The sequence below is a fragment of the Musca autumnalis genome, unplaced genomic scaffold (assembly GCF_047663935.1).
Source record: "Musca autumnalis isolate F117 unplaced genomic scaffold, ASM4766393v1 scaffold_1, whole genome shotgun sequence".
In the NCBI taxonomy this organism is placed as follows: Eukaryota; Metazoa; Arthropoda; class Insecta; order Diptera; family Muscidae; genus Musca; species Musca autumnalis.
Window position 1 is genome coordinate 107301141 of NW_027411644.1, and position 17646 is coordinate 107318786.

At 38.6% G+C, this 17646-nt stretch overlaps 1 protein-coding gene across 6 annotated transcripts in view; it reads right to left on the reverse strand.

The window, feature by feature from the left end:
- The window catches only part of rn (rotund), a 464377-nt gene that overhangs the window by 327029 nt on the left and 119702 nt on the right, over positions 1–17646 (reverse strand). For all 6 annotated transcript variants that reach the window (XM_073987532.1, XM_073987524.1, XM_073987477.1 and 3 more), the window contains one exon: positions 1247–1897. In XM_073987532.1, the coding sequence (XP_073843633.1) occupies positions 1247–1393 (147 nt within the window). In that variant the 5' untranslated portion in view covers positions 1394–1897. The remainder of the gene's footprint in view (positions 1–1246; positions 1898–17646) is intronic.

Genomic DNA, 17646 nt, shown 5'->3' on the forward strand with positions numbered 1-17646 from the left:
AAAAAATGGAAAAATGTGATGTATTGCCGACTATTGTGATATCTCCGTTATTTTCCACCTACGGCAACCTACTTTGCATCACTGTAAAGATGGGATTTTCTACTTTCATAGTCGGACTTTGTTTTTGGAAGATCCCCAACCGAAGCTGTGACATTCGTCATTATTATTAAAATCGCAAAATTAAAAAGTTGGGTTCTATTAGCGGCTATTGCGATATATTCGTTGTTTGATCACCTACAAGAACCTACTTTACATCGTTAAAAAGGCGATATTTTCTACTTTCATGGCCAGGTTCTGCTTTTGGTATACCCCATATTGAAGCTGAGATATTCGCTTTGGAAAAAAACGTTGTCCTTTTCTCCAAATAAGTTTTTTGCCCATTACGACCCCTAAATATTATCCGACCATCACCAAAATCAATAGGCTTCTTCATCTGTGTGACCCCCATTAACCCTCAAAATTTCGTGACGATCCGATCAAAATTGCGACCTGTAGCGTGATTTTCAAAAAAGTGGAAAAATGGGATGTATTACCGACTATTGCGATATCTCTGTTATTTGGTTACCTACGCCGTCCTAGTTTACATCATTGTAAAGATGGGATCTTCTTCTTTCATAACCAGGCTTTGCTTTTGGAAAGTCCCCAACCAAAGTTGTTATATTCGTCATTATAATTAAAATCGCAAAAATTAAAATTTGGGTTTTATTTGCGACTATTGTGATATCTTCGTTGTTTGATCACCAACGAGAACCTACTTTACATCATTAGAAAGGTAATATTTTCTACTTTTATTGTCAGGTTTTGCTTTTGGTATACCCCGTATAGCAGCTGAGATATTCGTTTTGGAAAAAAACGTTGTATTTTTATCCACATAAGTTTTTTGCCCATTCCGACCCCCAAATATTATCCGACCATCACCAAAATCAATAGGCTTCTTCCCCTCCGGGACCCCCATCAACATGCAAAATTTCGTGACGATCCGATCAAAATTGCGACCTGTAGCGTGATTACAAGGTTTAGATGGACAGACGGACAGACGGACAGACGGACGGACGGACGGACTGACGGACGGACACACATAGCCAGATCGACTCAGCTCGTCGAGACATTCATTTTGGTATATATAAGTATGGGTCTACGACCATTATTTCGATGCGTTACAAACTTTTTGGCCAAAACCAACTTATAATACCCTCCCCACATAGTGGTGTAGGGTATAAAAACATTAAATTCATGTTCTACTTACATCGACATTGCCGTTCCACATGTAATGCATGCCCACCGCTGTTGGGTCATGATGCGTTTGCCCGGTCATATGCTCAGCCATTACGGCACTCATCCAATGCACCAAACCCTGGGTAGGATTTTGACCTTGTACTCCACCTATGGGCATATTGCTGCTGCTGCTATTATTGCTGCTGAGATGTGTTGAATGATGCTGAGAATGATGGGAATGGTGATGATGATGAGGATTGTTTGTATAATGATGATGGCTATCCGCAGAAGACGACAACGATGAATGTTTTGTTTTATTTGTAGATTTATGCGATAAATGACTTGACGATGTTGTTACTATTCCTACCCCTCCTCCCCCTCTGCGAGAGTTTTCGCTAAGAATTGTTGCGTTTTCGTCCACCTCTTCGTTTGAGATTTGTATTAATTGTCCACCTTCTTCAATTGTTTTCAAGGAGTTGTGATAACCCGTCTTTGTTGTAGTTGTAATTGTTTGTTCCGAATTCAATTGTGTATCGGGTGGAGGTGTGGGTGGTGTAGCCGTACTCCCAGCCAATGAAGTGTTGTTAATTGGTATTTGAGTTGTTGATGTTGGCTCAATGCTATTGTTGTTTGTTTCACTTTCCGAATTTACGGTTGACCAGATATAATTTGTTGTTGGTTTCTGTAAGAATAGATGAAGAGATAGAGAGACCGATATCAAATGTTTTATGTAAACAATTAACATAGACAATCAAGGAATGAATATTTTTCAGTTTTTATTTAAATTCCAAATTAATTTGCATTTCCCTGCGGAATAAAAGTTAAAGGTCATTGTTAGCAGTTTTAATCAAGTTAATAATTCATTAGCTTCACTTTGAAAGCATTGTTGAAGAGTCAAGCTAAAAAGAGTTGAACGTTAGGTATTGTGAGCCTAATAAGCATAATTGTTTAATTAAAAGGTAATAAGTTGCAATGTTTTTTTCTTAAGCTAGAAGAACCATGAGCAAGATTTTGCTTAAGAAACTTTCTTTGCATTCATTCGAAACATCCAACAAAGAATGAAGTATGACTATTAGACGTGGTTTAAAAAGTGGTAATAAATATCACCAGATTCTATGGGTAAATGGAAAACAGTCATACATAATGACACTTGACGAATTGAGACAAAGACTCAAGCACTTGCTAAACCTCTTGGAGATAATGAGACAATACATCCCTAACGAATGATTTGGTGGGCCAACAATGACCCACAACCCATTTAGCCGAAAAGCATTGTCTTCAGTTTACACATGCTTCACAAAAGAACGTTACAGGCCTAACTTCAGAGTCGACGTTGGCACCGGCCGTGAGATTCCAATATATCCAGACAAACCGCCATAGTGGTGGTGAGTGAAGGTGGAAAGCAGAAATCTCCTCCCTCACCCACAGCTACAAAGCACCTATTTATTACCTATATAAGTTCGTCTATAGAGATTCTAATATCAGGATCCTGCGAATTTTAGAAAGATCGGCTTGATGATTATGAGGATATTTGTATCCTCATCCTCCCAAGAATATTCTCCTAATTGGGCGAATATCTCACTCCAAACCGGCAACCAACATATCGGAAGGAAATGTTGTTAGTTAGGCAGGGAAACAAAAAAATTCAGGAACCGAAGAGAGTGAATCTGCCCTTCTTAAGTCCCTGACTCTGAAGAAAGCACGAAATCTCGAAGAGCAATAGGAAGCAATGAGACTAGTGGTGCCCATAAATGCAAGATTATGAAAATGATGGCCAATCCGAAACAACCCGTTGCAGCTCCAACTCGGTGGTTGGGGTCTTCATAGCCTCAGACTGGGGGCACATTGGTGTCGGCATGTCCCGTGGCAACCATATAGCAGAGGCATCCAGGATGTCAAGGCTTCACCAACCACGAAGAATGGCAACGCCATAATCAACCGGTTGAACAGATAGACTCTCATGGGCATCATGCTCTTTGGGGAAGGGTCAACCTCAAAATCTAAACCCTCCTTGCACCAGTAAAGAGTGAAAAGGGTCAAATCATCTGAGAATACCCATGGGGGCTATATCAAAACATCGATCTATACCTACAAATTTCTGGCGGATAGTTTTTAGACTCAGAGAAGACTAAATACCAAACATCCGATATTTCGTTAAGATAATGTGGCTAAAACATTCAAAGTACCGAAAATCAAGGAGCACGCTTCTATGGGGGATTCAGGAGGACGTAGACCTATACTGATAATTCTCTTCTGGAATATTTTATAACCCCATGGAAGACTAAATAACAGATTTCAGTCATTTCGGTGGGATATTGACGTCAAAACCCTCAGAATTACGAAAGTCGGAAGGTAGGGGCTATATCGAAACGTGGACCTATACCAACGAATTTCAGTCGGAAAGGTTTTTACCTCCAACGTAGACTAAATACGAAATTTCAGACATTTCGGTGGCTGATTTTCGGTATTTTGAAGGTTGTGGCCACAAACTTTAAAAATACCGAATAAATGGATGTAACGTTCTATATGGGCAATATAAAGGCGTTGACCTATACCTAAAAAATTTCAAGTGGGGAGTTTTGTACCTCCAACGAAGAATAAATACCAAATTTCAGCCACATCGGTGGAATATTGAGGCCACAACCTTCAAAATATAGAAAATTGGGATATACCGTTCAATGGGGTTATATGGAGGCGTGGACCTATACCGACAAATTTAGAGGGAAAAGTTGAATACCCCAACGAAAAGTAAATACCAAATTTCAGCCATTTCGATGAATTATTGTGGACATAACCTTCAAAATACCGGAAATCCGGAGGTACCGTTCTATGGGGGCGATATGAAGACGGGGGCCTGTACCGACATAATTCTGGGAGAACGTTTTATACCCCCAACGAAGACTAAGGACTAAATTTCAGCCATTTCGGTGTGATAATGAAGCTCAAACCTTAAAAATACCGAAAATCGGGAGGTACCGTTCTATGGGGGCAATATCAGAACGTGGACCGATATAGCCCATTTGCAATACCAAACATTCTAGGAGTAATAGAAATGTCTGTACCAAATTATAAAGCTCTACCAGAAAAATTGGGAGCTGTATCTTGATTTCAACAGACGATCGGAAGGACAGACTGAGAGACTGACATTTTACATCGGCTTAGAATTTTACCCTGATCAAAAATATACATACTTTATAGGGTCTCCGATGATGATTTCAATATGTTACAAACGGAATGAAAAATTTAATTATACCCTACATATTATGGTGGAGGGTATAAATATACAATGAGGGGAATACGGCCATATTCCACAATACGGTTAGAAAATAGGTAATAGACAGAACGGTGAGTGAGTTTGGCAGAGTACTTCTTCCCGCAATTCAAGTCTATAGTCTTTCAAGCCCGCCTAAGAGTTCAACAACAAAAACTTCACAGGAAACCCCAGAAGAAGTGATTGGGAGAAACTAAAACCCTGACAAGGGTTCAACTCTCGGAATCGCTCAATGTCACCAATATTCTTCTAAGTTTCTATGAGAAGTCCTGCGAACTTAATTAGCCAGGCAGGAAAGATCCACTGGTTGATAGTAGAATAAGAAACTCGCTAATCTTAGGAGAATAAGCAGGAAGACATATAATAGGTGTAATAGAACTAAGTTTAGTGCCGATTGGGACCTCTATACGACGAGCTTCAATATGTCCAAAAGTGAGGTCAAATGCTGTGAACTTCAATTACTAGGTTGAGGAATTTAATCCTGATTCCACAAGATATTCTCGAAGGTTCCTAAAATCATAGTTAGTATCAGGCTAAGCAATGGACCATTGATAAACTCACCGTCTGGAGACACTTCTCCGGTTGTAAGGATGCTAATAAGTCCACGGATTCGATGTGTGAAAGTCCCGTCCATACCGGCGAAGAGGTGAATCCTGCCTGAATATTAATCAGTGACTCATTGATTCTATGGGCTATTAACTCATTCCCGTCTTAAAAATCTCCGGTCCGGATAAGATCAAGCCGGCGATGTTGCGTCTCTATCCTCGATTTAATACTTATGGGACATATATAGAGCATGTCTATTAGGGTGGGGCGATTTGTATGGAAGGAAAAACCTTGGGATCGTACTGAGCAAAAAGGTATACTAGTTCACCGCAAAATATCTGGAACGCTCCTTCAGGCAGTTTTGGACTTGAGACAGCGCAAATATCGATAAATGACACTGTACTACAAAAGTTGACCAGAAAAATATTCAAGCTTTCTGATGCAAAAATTAATTTTAAAGTTATCTGTGTTTTTCTTTCCCTTATAATGGAGGTTTACGCGTCGTAATCGATTCCCGGAAAAACGAGTTTTAATTGTATTAAAAAACGGTAGCTGCTATAGATGGAACCATTTGTGGGTAGTTTCAGTGCTACATTAACTGCATATGGTCAACTCATCGTTTTCTTAGTTATTGTTTGTTTCCCTGCGCTGATTCTCGAACTCACAACCCACTGTTTTGTTTTATGATAAGTACACTCTATGTCGATACGCATTGTGCGCTCAGATTACCAAAAAAACTTCACCTCCTTTTACCGTTGAATGAAGTTAGTGCTTTGTCAAGATTTAAAAGTTTTCAGTATTACAAAAAAAGTTCGGCCCGAGCTTTGACCTTTCCTCAAAGTAACATGTTGTATTTTTTTCTTCAGATCTATATGTTATGTATTGTGTTACAATCATTCCATATTGATTTCCTTTATATCTTACTGCTCATACAATCATACGAATTTACACCGCCCTTCCTTTTTTCCATTTAACAAAAATAAAACGCACTTCACAAGTAAATTCAAAGAAAGAAAAAAAAAACACACACACAATTTACTGTTCTACTTTTTTACCTTCTTCTCATTTGTATGTGAAAACTTCTTTGCCGTCTCTGTAGCAGCTGATGATGATGCAGCAGACATTGTTGCTGCGGCTGCATGTGCCACCATCGATGAGGATAACAAAAAATTGCGTGAAAAACTGTTGCTTCCAGTAATTCCAGCATCAACTTTGGCGGTCGATGCAACAGGTGTCTGATGAAACATAAAATGACGCGTGTCCTCCTTGATGTTTTTACTTGGTTGTTGTTGTTGGCGATTACTGGCATTATGTCTAGCATTCGGTTGAAAATGTTGTGCTGCAACATTATTTAAATTGCCACCTCCATTGTTGGCATGCAACACAGCCGATGCAAATAAATTCTTATAGAATTCAGTTGGCATAAGGAATGGCGAAGCAGAAGGCATTGGAGGTGAACGGCAATGCACTGCAGATTTTGATAGCTTTAAGGGCATTTTTGTGAATTCGTGTTGCACAGTATCACAAGGCGATGAGTTGGAGTGTTCCGAATATGGTGACATCATAACGTAATTTTTCTTCGTTTTATTTTTAAATTTAGTTAAACTTTGAATACTTTCATTTGTGGTTGTGTTGCGTTTTATGTTTTTTTTTTTTAGTTTTTGTATTGTTTCTGGCTTATATATCCCGGTTACTTTTGGAATATCAAAACATAGGTATATTGTGTGTTCGTGGACATACATATGTATGTAGATTTTTTGGAGAATTACGAGTATTGGTGTGAAATGAAGGAAATTTTATTTGAGGTAATTTAAAGGGAACATAAGGAATGATATATTTCAAGAAACGGTTGTGATGGGCTTTAAAATTGATAAAGTGCAGTACTTCGCCACAATTCCCCAAAAATAATAACACGGGATTGGTATAGGGAAACAAGTTGAGAAAGAAACACAACAAAAGAAAAATAGCGATAGATTATGGTTATGGACTGAGCATTTCTCCAGAATTGTGTAGAATATACCGCCTAGCCAAATGAGAATTGACATCAGTAAATCGGCTGAAGTATAATACGGAAGTACTTGGAAGAGCAAGGATTTAAAATAATGAACGCATATAACAAAACAAATTTTATATCCAAAGAACCGCTTAACTTGTTTGTTCTAACTTTTGATTCTTCGGAAGACATTAACAAAATTTATGGCATCAAGAATATACTGTGAGCCAGCGTTAAAATTCAGGAACTAAAGTTACCCAAACATATCCGCCAGTGTAAAAATTGTTTAGGATACAACCATACAAAAAAGTATTGCAATAAACAAGCAAGATGTGCTAGATGTGTAGGAAAGCACGAAACTGAAACTTGCCAGAAACCAACAGTTTTCCTCCCGAAGTGCTGCAATTGCGGAGAACAGCATCCCGCAACCTACAGAGTATGCATTGTGGCAAAGGAGTTACAGAAGTTGAGAAATAAGAAGAACAAACAATCTACTGTCACATACTCTAGTGACAAGATCGCCAAATCTTCAAGTTCGAATGTAGTGAGAAACAATATTAACGCACAAAAACTTTATAATAATAATAATATCGCACAAAATAAACGTCATACTCAATTCTCAGAAGTTGCAAACCAAACCAAAACACAACAACCCGCCAACGACAACATACCATACAAAAACCCATTAGTTAAAATACTATTCATATTGGACGCTATAGAATCCTTTAATAAAGCATTAGACGTTCGTCAAAGCTTGCTGGAAGAGAGTTTCTTTAGTTGCATCAATGATTAAATGTTTAAAAATAATGCAATGGAACGCAAATGGCCTCCTCAAGCATAAAGATGAACTCTCCCTGATTATGGAAGAAGAAAATATTGATATAGGTCTTATCAGTGAAACTCATTTTGTAAAACATTCCTATATTCACTTCAAAAATTACGATACATATCACTCAACTCACCCCAGTAATAACGCTCGTAGAGGTAGTGCAGGTCATAAGAAAATCTATTGAACATTGGTCAGCTGAAACCCCAGATCTTATAAACTTCTTTGTCACGTGCAAAATTAATACAAACAAGATTCCAGTGCATGATGGGCATGACCCCACCTCTGACCACTCACCTATCTACTTAACATATTGCAATCAGCCCTCGATGTATCATCAAAGTTCTGGACTTACTAACAGAAGAACAGATTGGTGTAAATTTAAAATCTTAATCAATGAGTCAATCAAATATAAATCTATAGAGACCAAAGAGGATATAGAAAAAGAAGTAAATTCGTTCACAAACATTATTTAACAAGCAGCCTGGAATAGCACGCCTCCACAGAAGGCAAAAAAAACTACACCATCGTACACCATCGTCATCGTAATGACCCGTACATGGAATGTCAGGTGTGGAGCTGCCGAGATAGAGTTGCTGAATGTATACATCCCGCCGAGAAATAGCTGTATCCCTGATTATAGGCCTGACATTAGCCCGCTCTTGCAAGGTCATAATCGTCTGGTCCTGGGGGATTTTAATGCGCATCATGAGATGTGGCATTCGGCCCTCGGAAACGACCAGAGAGTTACAGCGCTGGCTGAGCAGATTGATAGCTCTACGTTTTGCACGGTCAATGAGGACGCCGCTACCAGAATTAGAGGAGAGTGTCACAGTTCGCCTGACATAACCATCGTGTCACCTGGTCTGACAAATGACGTTACCTGGCAACCCGTCATTTCCCTTGGATCAGACCATCTCCCCATAATTGTCTCCATTAGCAGACCACCCGACTTCATCACCTCTGAACGCCGCAAGTTCGTCAATCATAAAAAAGGTGATTGGCCGAGTTTCACAGAGTTCACCAATCACCGCTTCAGAGAATTACCCAATCCTTCTGATGTTCGGGTAGCGGAAAGGACGTTCCGGGACATCATCACTGCTGCAGCCGCTCGCCATATCCCTGCTGGTCGAATACCCGAAGTAAGACCAAATTTCCCAGCAGAGGCCACGGGATTAGCAAATGAGCGTGATGAGCTTCGTCGTATCAACCCCAATGACCCCAGAGTCAGGGAGCTGACACTGGAAGTTAACAGGCTGGTCGGCGAGCATAAGCGGAACAAATGGTTAAATCATCTGAAGAGCTGCAACATTGGAGTCGGTATAGGTGAATTGTGGGCAACGGTTAAGTCACTCTCGAACCCTGGAAGAAGGGAAGATAGGACCTCAGTCACGTTTGGCGACGTTACGTTGACTGACCCGAAGAGGTGCGCAAGTAATTTCAATCGACAGTTTGTCGAGCATCCCGAGAGTGACAGGGTGAAGAGAAGAGTATTACGTCGCATCAGATCTCTTCCTGCCGAGGATGAACCAACACAATTTACAATGGATGATGTTGCCAATGCCATCAGGAACGCTAAATCATCCAAAGCGTTGGGCCCTGATGGAATCTCCATGGTAATGTTGAAGCAGCTGGATGAGCCGGGAGTCGAGTATCTCACCAAAGTCTTCAACTTGTCGCTAGCCACCCTCGTTGTTCCCGAAGTCTGGAAAATGGGCAGGGTGGTCCCACTACGGAAGCCAAGCAAGGATGCCAGCAAAAGTGAATCGTACAGACCGATTTCGGTTTTGTCGCCCGTAGCAAAGACACTTGAGGCCTTGCTCCTCCCCAGTATCAGAAATAGCTATCAAGTTGCCGATCATCAACATGGATTCCGTAAGCAGCACAGCACGACAACAGCGCTGCACGCCATTACCACATATATCGGTAAAGGAATCAACCAGAGACGGCCGTGCGATAGAACAGTGATGGTGGCGCTTGACCTGTGGAAAGCAGTAAAGCAAAAGAACAAGCCAATATCTCAGAAGGCTCCTATTTTACAAGAAAACTGCCAATGGGCAAAGAGTAGTGCTGGAAAGGCTAATACATTTGCAGAATATCTACAAAAAATATTTTCTAGCATTTCAAGTAATCCGATAACATGTATTGAAGACAGGGAAATCATTAATACACCTGAAACGTATCAAGAATACAATAATGACACAAAGATCAAATCTGTAACTCAGTGAAAAATCTTGATAGCAATAAGACCCCGGGGTTTGACTAAATAAGAGGAGATGTTCTTAAGCACCTACCTTACCACGGCATTGCAAAGTTGTATTTTATAATGAATGCTGCTTTGAAACTTAGATATGTCCCCAGCTACTGGAAAGTTTCTGAGATAATAATGATACATTAACCCAACTAATACAAGGATAAACAGACGAAAGATAACTTTTACAAGCGCTTAGGGCAAACATGTGACCGGTGCCCTAACTGTGATATTTAAATTGCGATTTTAATGTCATAATTGTAGAATAGCTTTGGACCAACAGTTTGGAAATGCAGACTCCACTATGAAACAGTTGACAACGGAACTGCAAAGGTACGTAACCGATTAAACATTGCACATAGAATACGAACAGATACAACGCAAATGTTGCAATCACAAAAGATATGCACATCATATTCCACTCATCTTGCCTAATTGTTTAATAAAATCACTTCTAGTTTAGATGACAAAATATTGCCCCCTCTATGGAAACTACAGCAAAATCCATACTTGAATACCTCCAGAGGCCTTCACCAAGATAATCTGGTGACATGGAAATACAATTTTTCCAAGCTGAAGGTATCCAATAGAAAAAAATAACGAAGATACCACAGATCCAATCCGGAAAGAAGGTATTGGTTAAAACTGCCCCGTCCGTATGACTGCCGTTTGGCAGGAGGGACGCCTACCCAATAATTGGAACATATGAATGTTGGGTGAACGACTAAAGCGTCAGTGATATAATCGCGCCATACCAATGAGGCTTATAACCTGGAAAATTGACTTTTTGCTATGGGGAAAGCTACCGAATTGTTGGGAGGACACCGAAATGGTTGAATCTGGTATAAAGTCTTCCTTGGGGGTAAAAAACTTTGCACCAGAAATTTGTCGGTATAGGTCCACGTCTTCATATAGCCCCCATAGAACGGTCACTGACGATCTTCGGTATTTTGAAGGTTTTAGCGTCATTATTTGTCGGTATAGCTCCACGTCTTAATATATCCATCATAGAATGCTCCCTGCTGATTTCCGGTATTTTGAAGGTTTCATCGTCATTATCAAACCGAAATGAAATTTGCCATTTGGTCTTCGATTGTGGTATAAAACATTTCAGAAGATAATTATCAGTGTAGGTCCACGTTTTTAATTAGCCTCCGTAGAAGGGTACTTTCAGATTTTTGGTATGCCAACCAAAATGGCTGAAATGTAGGGTTCCTAAATTTCCACATAAAATTATGGAATAGGTCCACCTTTGTATCCCCCATACCGGTACCTCTCGATTTTCAATATTTTTATGAATTTATCCATATTTTCAGACCAAATTATCTGAGTTTTGACATTTAAGGTTCTCGGTGCTTAAACATCTTCTCCACCAAAAAATTATGAACATAGGTCCACATTTTGATACAGCACTCCTATAATTGTACCGCACGATTTCAGGTATTTAGGAGTTGCGATTGTTACTTGCTTATGTCGACGACATTGACATTATGGAGTCGATCGTAAATTAAGTAACTAATACCTTCAAAAATTAAAAGATGGGTCTGGCAAAAAACCGAGATAAGACCAATACGTCCACAGAACTCGGACCGACTGTGGATGTCGATATCTGCAATTTGGTGTTAGTTAAAGACTTCGTCTATCTCGACACCGCGATAAATACAACAAACACCATCAGTTGTGAAATAAGAATTATAATATTGACCAACAGATTCTACTTTGAACTAAGTAAGCAGTTAAAAATAAAGCCACATCTAGTCAAACAAAAATGACACTCTTCAAAACACTGATACTAACGTATGGTTCTGAAGCATAGGTATTTACGCAATTGGATAAGGCAGTATTTGGTGTGTTTGAGAGAAAAATTCTTCGAAAGATCTATGGGCCAATCTGAGTCGACGGCGATTATCTGCATCGTATGCACCACGACCTGTACAGGCTACACAACGACATCGGCTAGTGAAACGTATAGAGTTACAAAGATTGGTTTGACTTGGCCATATCATGAGAATGAGCGATGATGAACCCACTAATAAGGGTACTAATACGTGCGTCATGAAGGTAGACGAAGAACTGGAAGGCCAAGGTTTTGATAGTGTAAACAAGTTTAAGACGCAATCAAAAATCTTGATATTCACAATTGGGGAAGTAGAGCAACAAATAAATATGAGTGGAAATCTATTGCTAATTTGGCTTATAGGACAAATGTTCTGTAGTGGGCCAACTAAGTAGGTAAGTAAGATTCTGGCAAGGATAGTTTACTAATTTGATGCCCCAGCTAATGTTTTTATCGTTCTTATTGTGGCTCATAGTGGGCATAAGTACCGTCTCTTTGAAATTGAAGAATAATAAAACAAGTAAAAAAGTAGCAGTTGGCTTTGCCGACAAAGACATACCCTCAGCCTTTATGATCGAACGTATTCAGGGCCTTTTCAGAATTTTGTGGCCGTCTTGGTCATTTGAGCTGAACAAAAATATGTATTAGGATTAAAGTTCAAAAGTGTTGCAGAGGAGGTACTTGAAGAAATGGACCGATATAGTCCATTATGGAAGTGGATCTTATTTTGGGAGTCATATCTTTTCGATAGATATCGCGCGCACTAGTCACTTCAGTGGGTCATCGTATAACTTTTGGACCAGTATACCAGGAAGCAAGTACTTGTCCACGGAAAATATAATATCGCTGTTAACAGGACCACAACGAACAGAATCGATATACACTTCCAAAGGATCTTCGAACAGACCCTAAACTGTACTTAGACACAAATGTTGAACTTTTGTGGATGAGTTACCCTGAGGAGAAGACCGATATGGGTCATCTTAGAAATTAAACTAAATTTGGACAAAATTTCCAAAGTTTGGACCAAATTGGAAGTGCCAGAAGTTGTGGTCCGGTATTGCCAATCTTCGAACTGAAACAAAGTTTGGACAAAATATGACGAAGGCCAAATGTTGGACCAAATCGGTTGATCAATTCGAGAGTTATCGTGCTCTCTAGCAAATACATATGGGTTTTTTTACAACTTTTGGGCTGTTTTCTCAAGAAGTATAGACTTCTCCCAGAAACAACTTTGCTTCAACAAAAATCAAAGAGATTCGGGAGCAGGTCTTAAAGTGAACTTATCCAAAATTTAGTGTGGGAGGTACCCGAAGGAGTGGACAAATAGGGACCATACTCGAACCTGATCTATCTATATGTAAAGTATGGACCAAATCGGTCACTCCTGTCAAGAGTTATCGTACGTACATTATTTCCGCACATTTTTGAACTTTTGTTGGGAGAGGTACATGAAGGAGTGGACCGATATGGCTTATCTTCGAACATAAACTAAGTTTAAACAAAAAATTATGAAGGCCAAATTTTGGACTGGCGCCTGGTGAAACTTCTATCGTCGTATGGGGGCAGTAAATACAAGTTGTTACAAAAAAAATCAAAGTGATTTGAGGACAGGTCCTAAACTAAACTTTTCCGAAATTTTGTGTGTGGTACAAATTTCACGATGTGCAAAGTATGGACCAAATCCCTTCAAGAGTTTTCGTGCCCACAAATTTGTGGGAGAGGTACCGGAAGGAGTATACCTGTAAAACCCATCTTCACACTTAAAATACGTTTAAAAAAAATATTACGAAGGCCAAATTTTGGACCGAATCGGTTGATTCGTTCGAGAGTTATCGTTCGCTCCTGCCAGCCAAGCAGACTGACGGACGTACATGGCTAAATGAACTCCAATTAGTTTGAAACGGATTTCGTCGAAACATACTTGGGGTCTAAAGCCATCATTTCGGTGAGGCACATTTTGCCCGTATTAAAGTGCACGGTGCTCTTGTAGCAACTTTAAATGGAAGTAGCTTACACCTAGGAAGTTTTTGCGGATTCTAAAACAGCAAAGTTCAAATATAAGAAAAATCCAAAAACAAGAAAAAATTGCTGGAGGGATTTTTTAATAAGTCGCGGTCAAAGTGCACATTTTTAGGTTTATTTTAGGTTTTCGCGCTTTTGCTTGGGAACCGAAAGTCCTATCGAAATGGGGCTAACTAAAATGTAGTAGCTGTGAAAATTCTCGTGAGGATTGACCTTTATGATTTGTTCATAGGATTAACAATTTTTGAGATATAGAAGTTCAGATCAAAGTTTTACGTTTTTTGTTAGGTTTTCGCGATTATACTTGAAAACGGCAAGTCTTATCGAAATGGGACTAGGGAAAATTCTCTACAATATTGGCTTTCGCAATTTGTTCCTAACTTGTACCGTCTTTGAGATATATAAGATACAGTTAGGAAATTACAGTCATAACACTGTTTCATAAGGAAGTGATACAGTCAGTGCATTGTCCCAATTTGAACTTATGTATATATCACAAAAATGGTAAACCCTACGACAATATCGTAAAAGTCAATCTTGTAGAGAATTTCCAAGCAAAATCGTGAAAACCTAAAAAACCCCTAAAAATGCCAACTTGAATCACGATTTATTTAAAAAGCGCTCCGGCGATTTTTTTTTGGTTTTTTTGATTTTTCTCATCTATGAACATTGTAGTTTTAGAATCCGCAAAAACTTCCTAGGTGTAAGCTCCTTCCGTGAGTGTATATACCCTCGTTAGCATAACTGCTGAGTATATAAAAATAGTCAATCGTAAAAGTCGTCATCCTTTGTTTATAAAGTGTATGTATAAATCGAACCAACATTTGGGCAAAAGCTCTTTCAATTCTAAATTATTATTAAATTTACTAACATTTCACACCATCCTCGTAATTTCGGTGCTGTGACCATAACAACAAACATACCAATCTGATTTTTTCGTTTTGTCGGGTTTTTAGAATCATTTGAATTATTTTTAGTGGGCATTAGATTTTGGGGCTTGGAGTTTTAGATTTTTTTTAATTCTGTTTCCGGTAAATTTATAATCTTTTTTGCGTTGTTTTTGACATACATACATATATGCTACAATTTTATTTATATTTGTTGATATTGGTATATAAAACACAAACACGAGTACTGCTTGGCCGGGTTGGTTGTGTATTTTAAGAGGGCATTTGTTTTCAATAGAGACTGCTTTGTCCATTTCGCAGGTTGTTGGCTATCCGGTTGGCTTTTCTAGTTTGTTAACTCTAAACAACAACCTTGAATTTGAGCATTTTTTGTTGCTGTTGCCCTTGTTGTAATTTTATGGAGTGTTGGATTACATTTTATTTAATTTGTATTTTTTCTGTTCACATCCTTTCTTTTCCTTTTTGGACTATTTTGGCGCGCTCAGGATATTCAGGTTATATTGTTTGTGGATATTTTCGTCACAATTTATTTGATTTGATTGTTTGTGAGTGAGCCACATGAGTTTGGGTCAATGCGAGAGTGTGCAGGCAAGTGTGTGTGTCTATGTTTGTGTGTAATTGAGTAAATTTAAATTGATATGTTGGTTTTTAGTTAACTTGTATTGACAACTAGGCGTTTTACTGTCAATTTGGTGCTTTTTATTTAATTTTCAGTTTTTTTCTAAAGAGGATAGATTCGACATTTGTGAGGTTTTCATTTTTATGTTTGTTGGCGCTGTTGTTTTGATTTAGGAACTGTTGATGCTGTTTTTGTAGCAATTGGGGATTTTTGTGTTGTTTAGCTTGGCTGTAACATTTTGTTTGCTTTAGCAATTGGGTTAGGAACTTATGTTTCAATTTTTGTTAGAGTTTGATTATCAAATTTTTTATTTCATGTTTTGTTTATTGAAATAGGAACCTGAATTTCATTGGCGTTGCCATGGTGATTTTTTCACTTTTTTATTTAATTTGATTATTTAATGTAATAATATATCAATGTATATTGTTTGTGACAATATAATCGTTTATAAATTGATTTGTTTTCCTTTTTATTTTATTGCAATCAACTTTTATATAATAAAATTATGGTAAACTGTTAATAGGTATGGAACTTTTCTAAACGTCTATTACATTTCAATATAAAATTATTAAAAACAAATATGTGAACATATTTTGAGCTAAAAAAAGGTGAAATATTTTTAAGTTGCACAATTCTCCAAGACCACGGGGCGAAACACTTCCAAGCCTCTTATAGAAGAAGAAGTGAAAAAAGTATCAGTCGGTTTGCCGACAGAGATATATCCTCAGCCTGTGTGAATTGAAACATTCACCTATTGACAATATCGAATTGAATACCTGCTACACAACCAAAATCCTTTTCCCCTTTAAAATTATGTATAGGGATATCGCGCCCTCCAGTTATTTCAGTTGGCCACCGTATAACATAGAGGTTTTGGACCACTATGTAGGAAGCAAGTACGGTATACATTTTCAAAGGATCTTTGAACAGGCTCTAAACCGCACTCACCCCCTGTTTTTTGTAAAAAATTGTATTCTTACACACGAATTGTCAAATTTTGTACATCGATTTATTCTCTTTAGCGCAAATATAGAGCGCTGAATTTTAAATGAGGAATTCTTAGCGATATATCGAAGGGATATATGAAAAATTAGGTATGTATGTCTTCAGGAAATGAGGAATTCTTAGCGATATATGGAAGGGGTATATGAAAAATTAGGTATGTATGTCTTCAGGGGGCGGAGTAATGGATGCCTAAATTATTACGAATATAGACGAACGAACAAAAATAAGTTACAAAAACAGGGGGTTAAACAAAAGTTGAAAATTGAATTTGAACTTTTTGTGGGGGAGGTACCTTAAGGAGTGGACCGACCGAACTTTATACAAGATTCGCAAAAATATTACGATGTGCCAGGTATGTCCAAACCGGTTACTGCCTTCGAGAGCTATCATGTACACCATTTTAGCGAAAGTTTTTGAACTTTTATGGGGGAGGTATTCGAGACAGTCGACAGGTATGGCCATCTTCGAACTTAATATAAGTTTTGGTAAAATATTACGAAGGCCAAATTTTGAACCGAATCGGTTGAGAGTTATCCTGCGATCCAACCAGCCAGACAGACATTGCTAAATCTACTCCAAATTGTCGCCCAAAAATTTACTAATTATTATTGCGATGAGGCACATTTAGGTCGTATGAGAGTGTATAGAAACACGTTAGCCTTAAGGTTGAGGGAAAAAAAAAGCTACGGTCTCATACGAACCCCAGAAGAACTATGTGGTAGAAATTCAACACTTGAGCTTTCTCACGACTGAGTGAAATTCGAGGGAAGTTGATAGCAAGTGAATGATTTCACTAGTGTTATCTGGGGTTGCTTTAGAACTTCTCTATCCATTGGCTTATTCTGGTAGGAAAGCTCAAGCAGTTTGGTGGAATTTAGAACCACTAAACCTCAGGGAGGTTAGCAGACCAGTAGGACTAAACTTAAAAGGGGTTGGGACATGTACAAGGAAAGTTTCAATAAGTATAAAAGTGAGATGAGGAAAGCTAAGAGGAATTTTTGGATCAGCTTCAATGAGGCAATGAAGGGAGACACTGTATGGACAAGATTTCGTTAGATTAAACAAAGTGATGGCACGTGGACGGACTCTGCTATTCTGACCATAGAACTATTGGCGAAAACCTCATTTTGTGGATTTATATGCTGCCAAT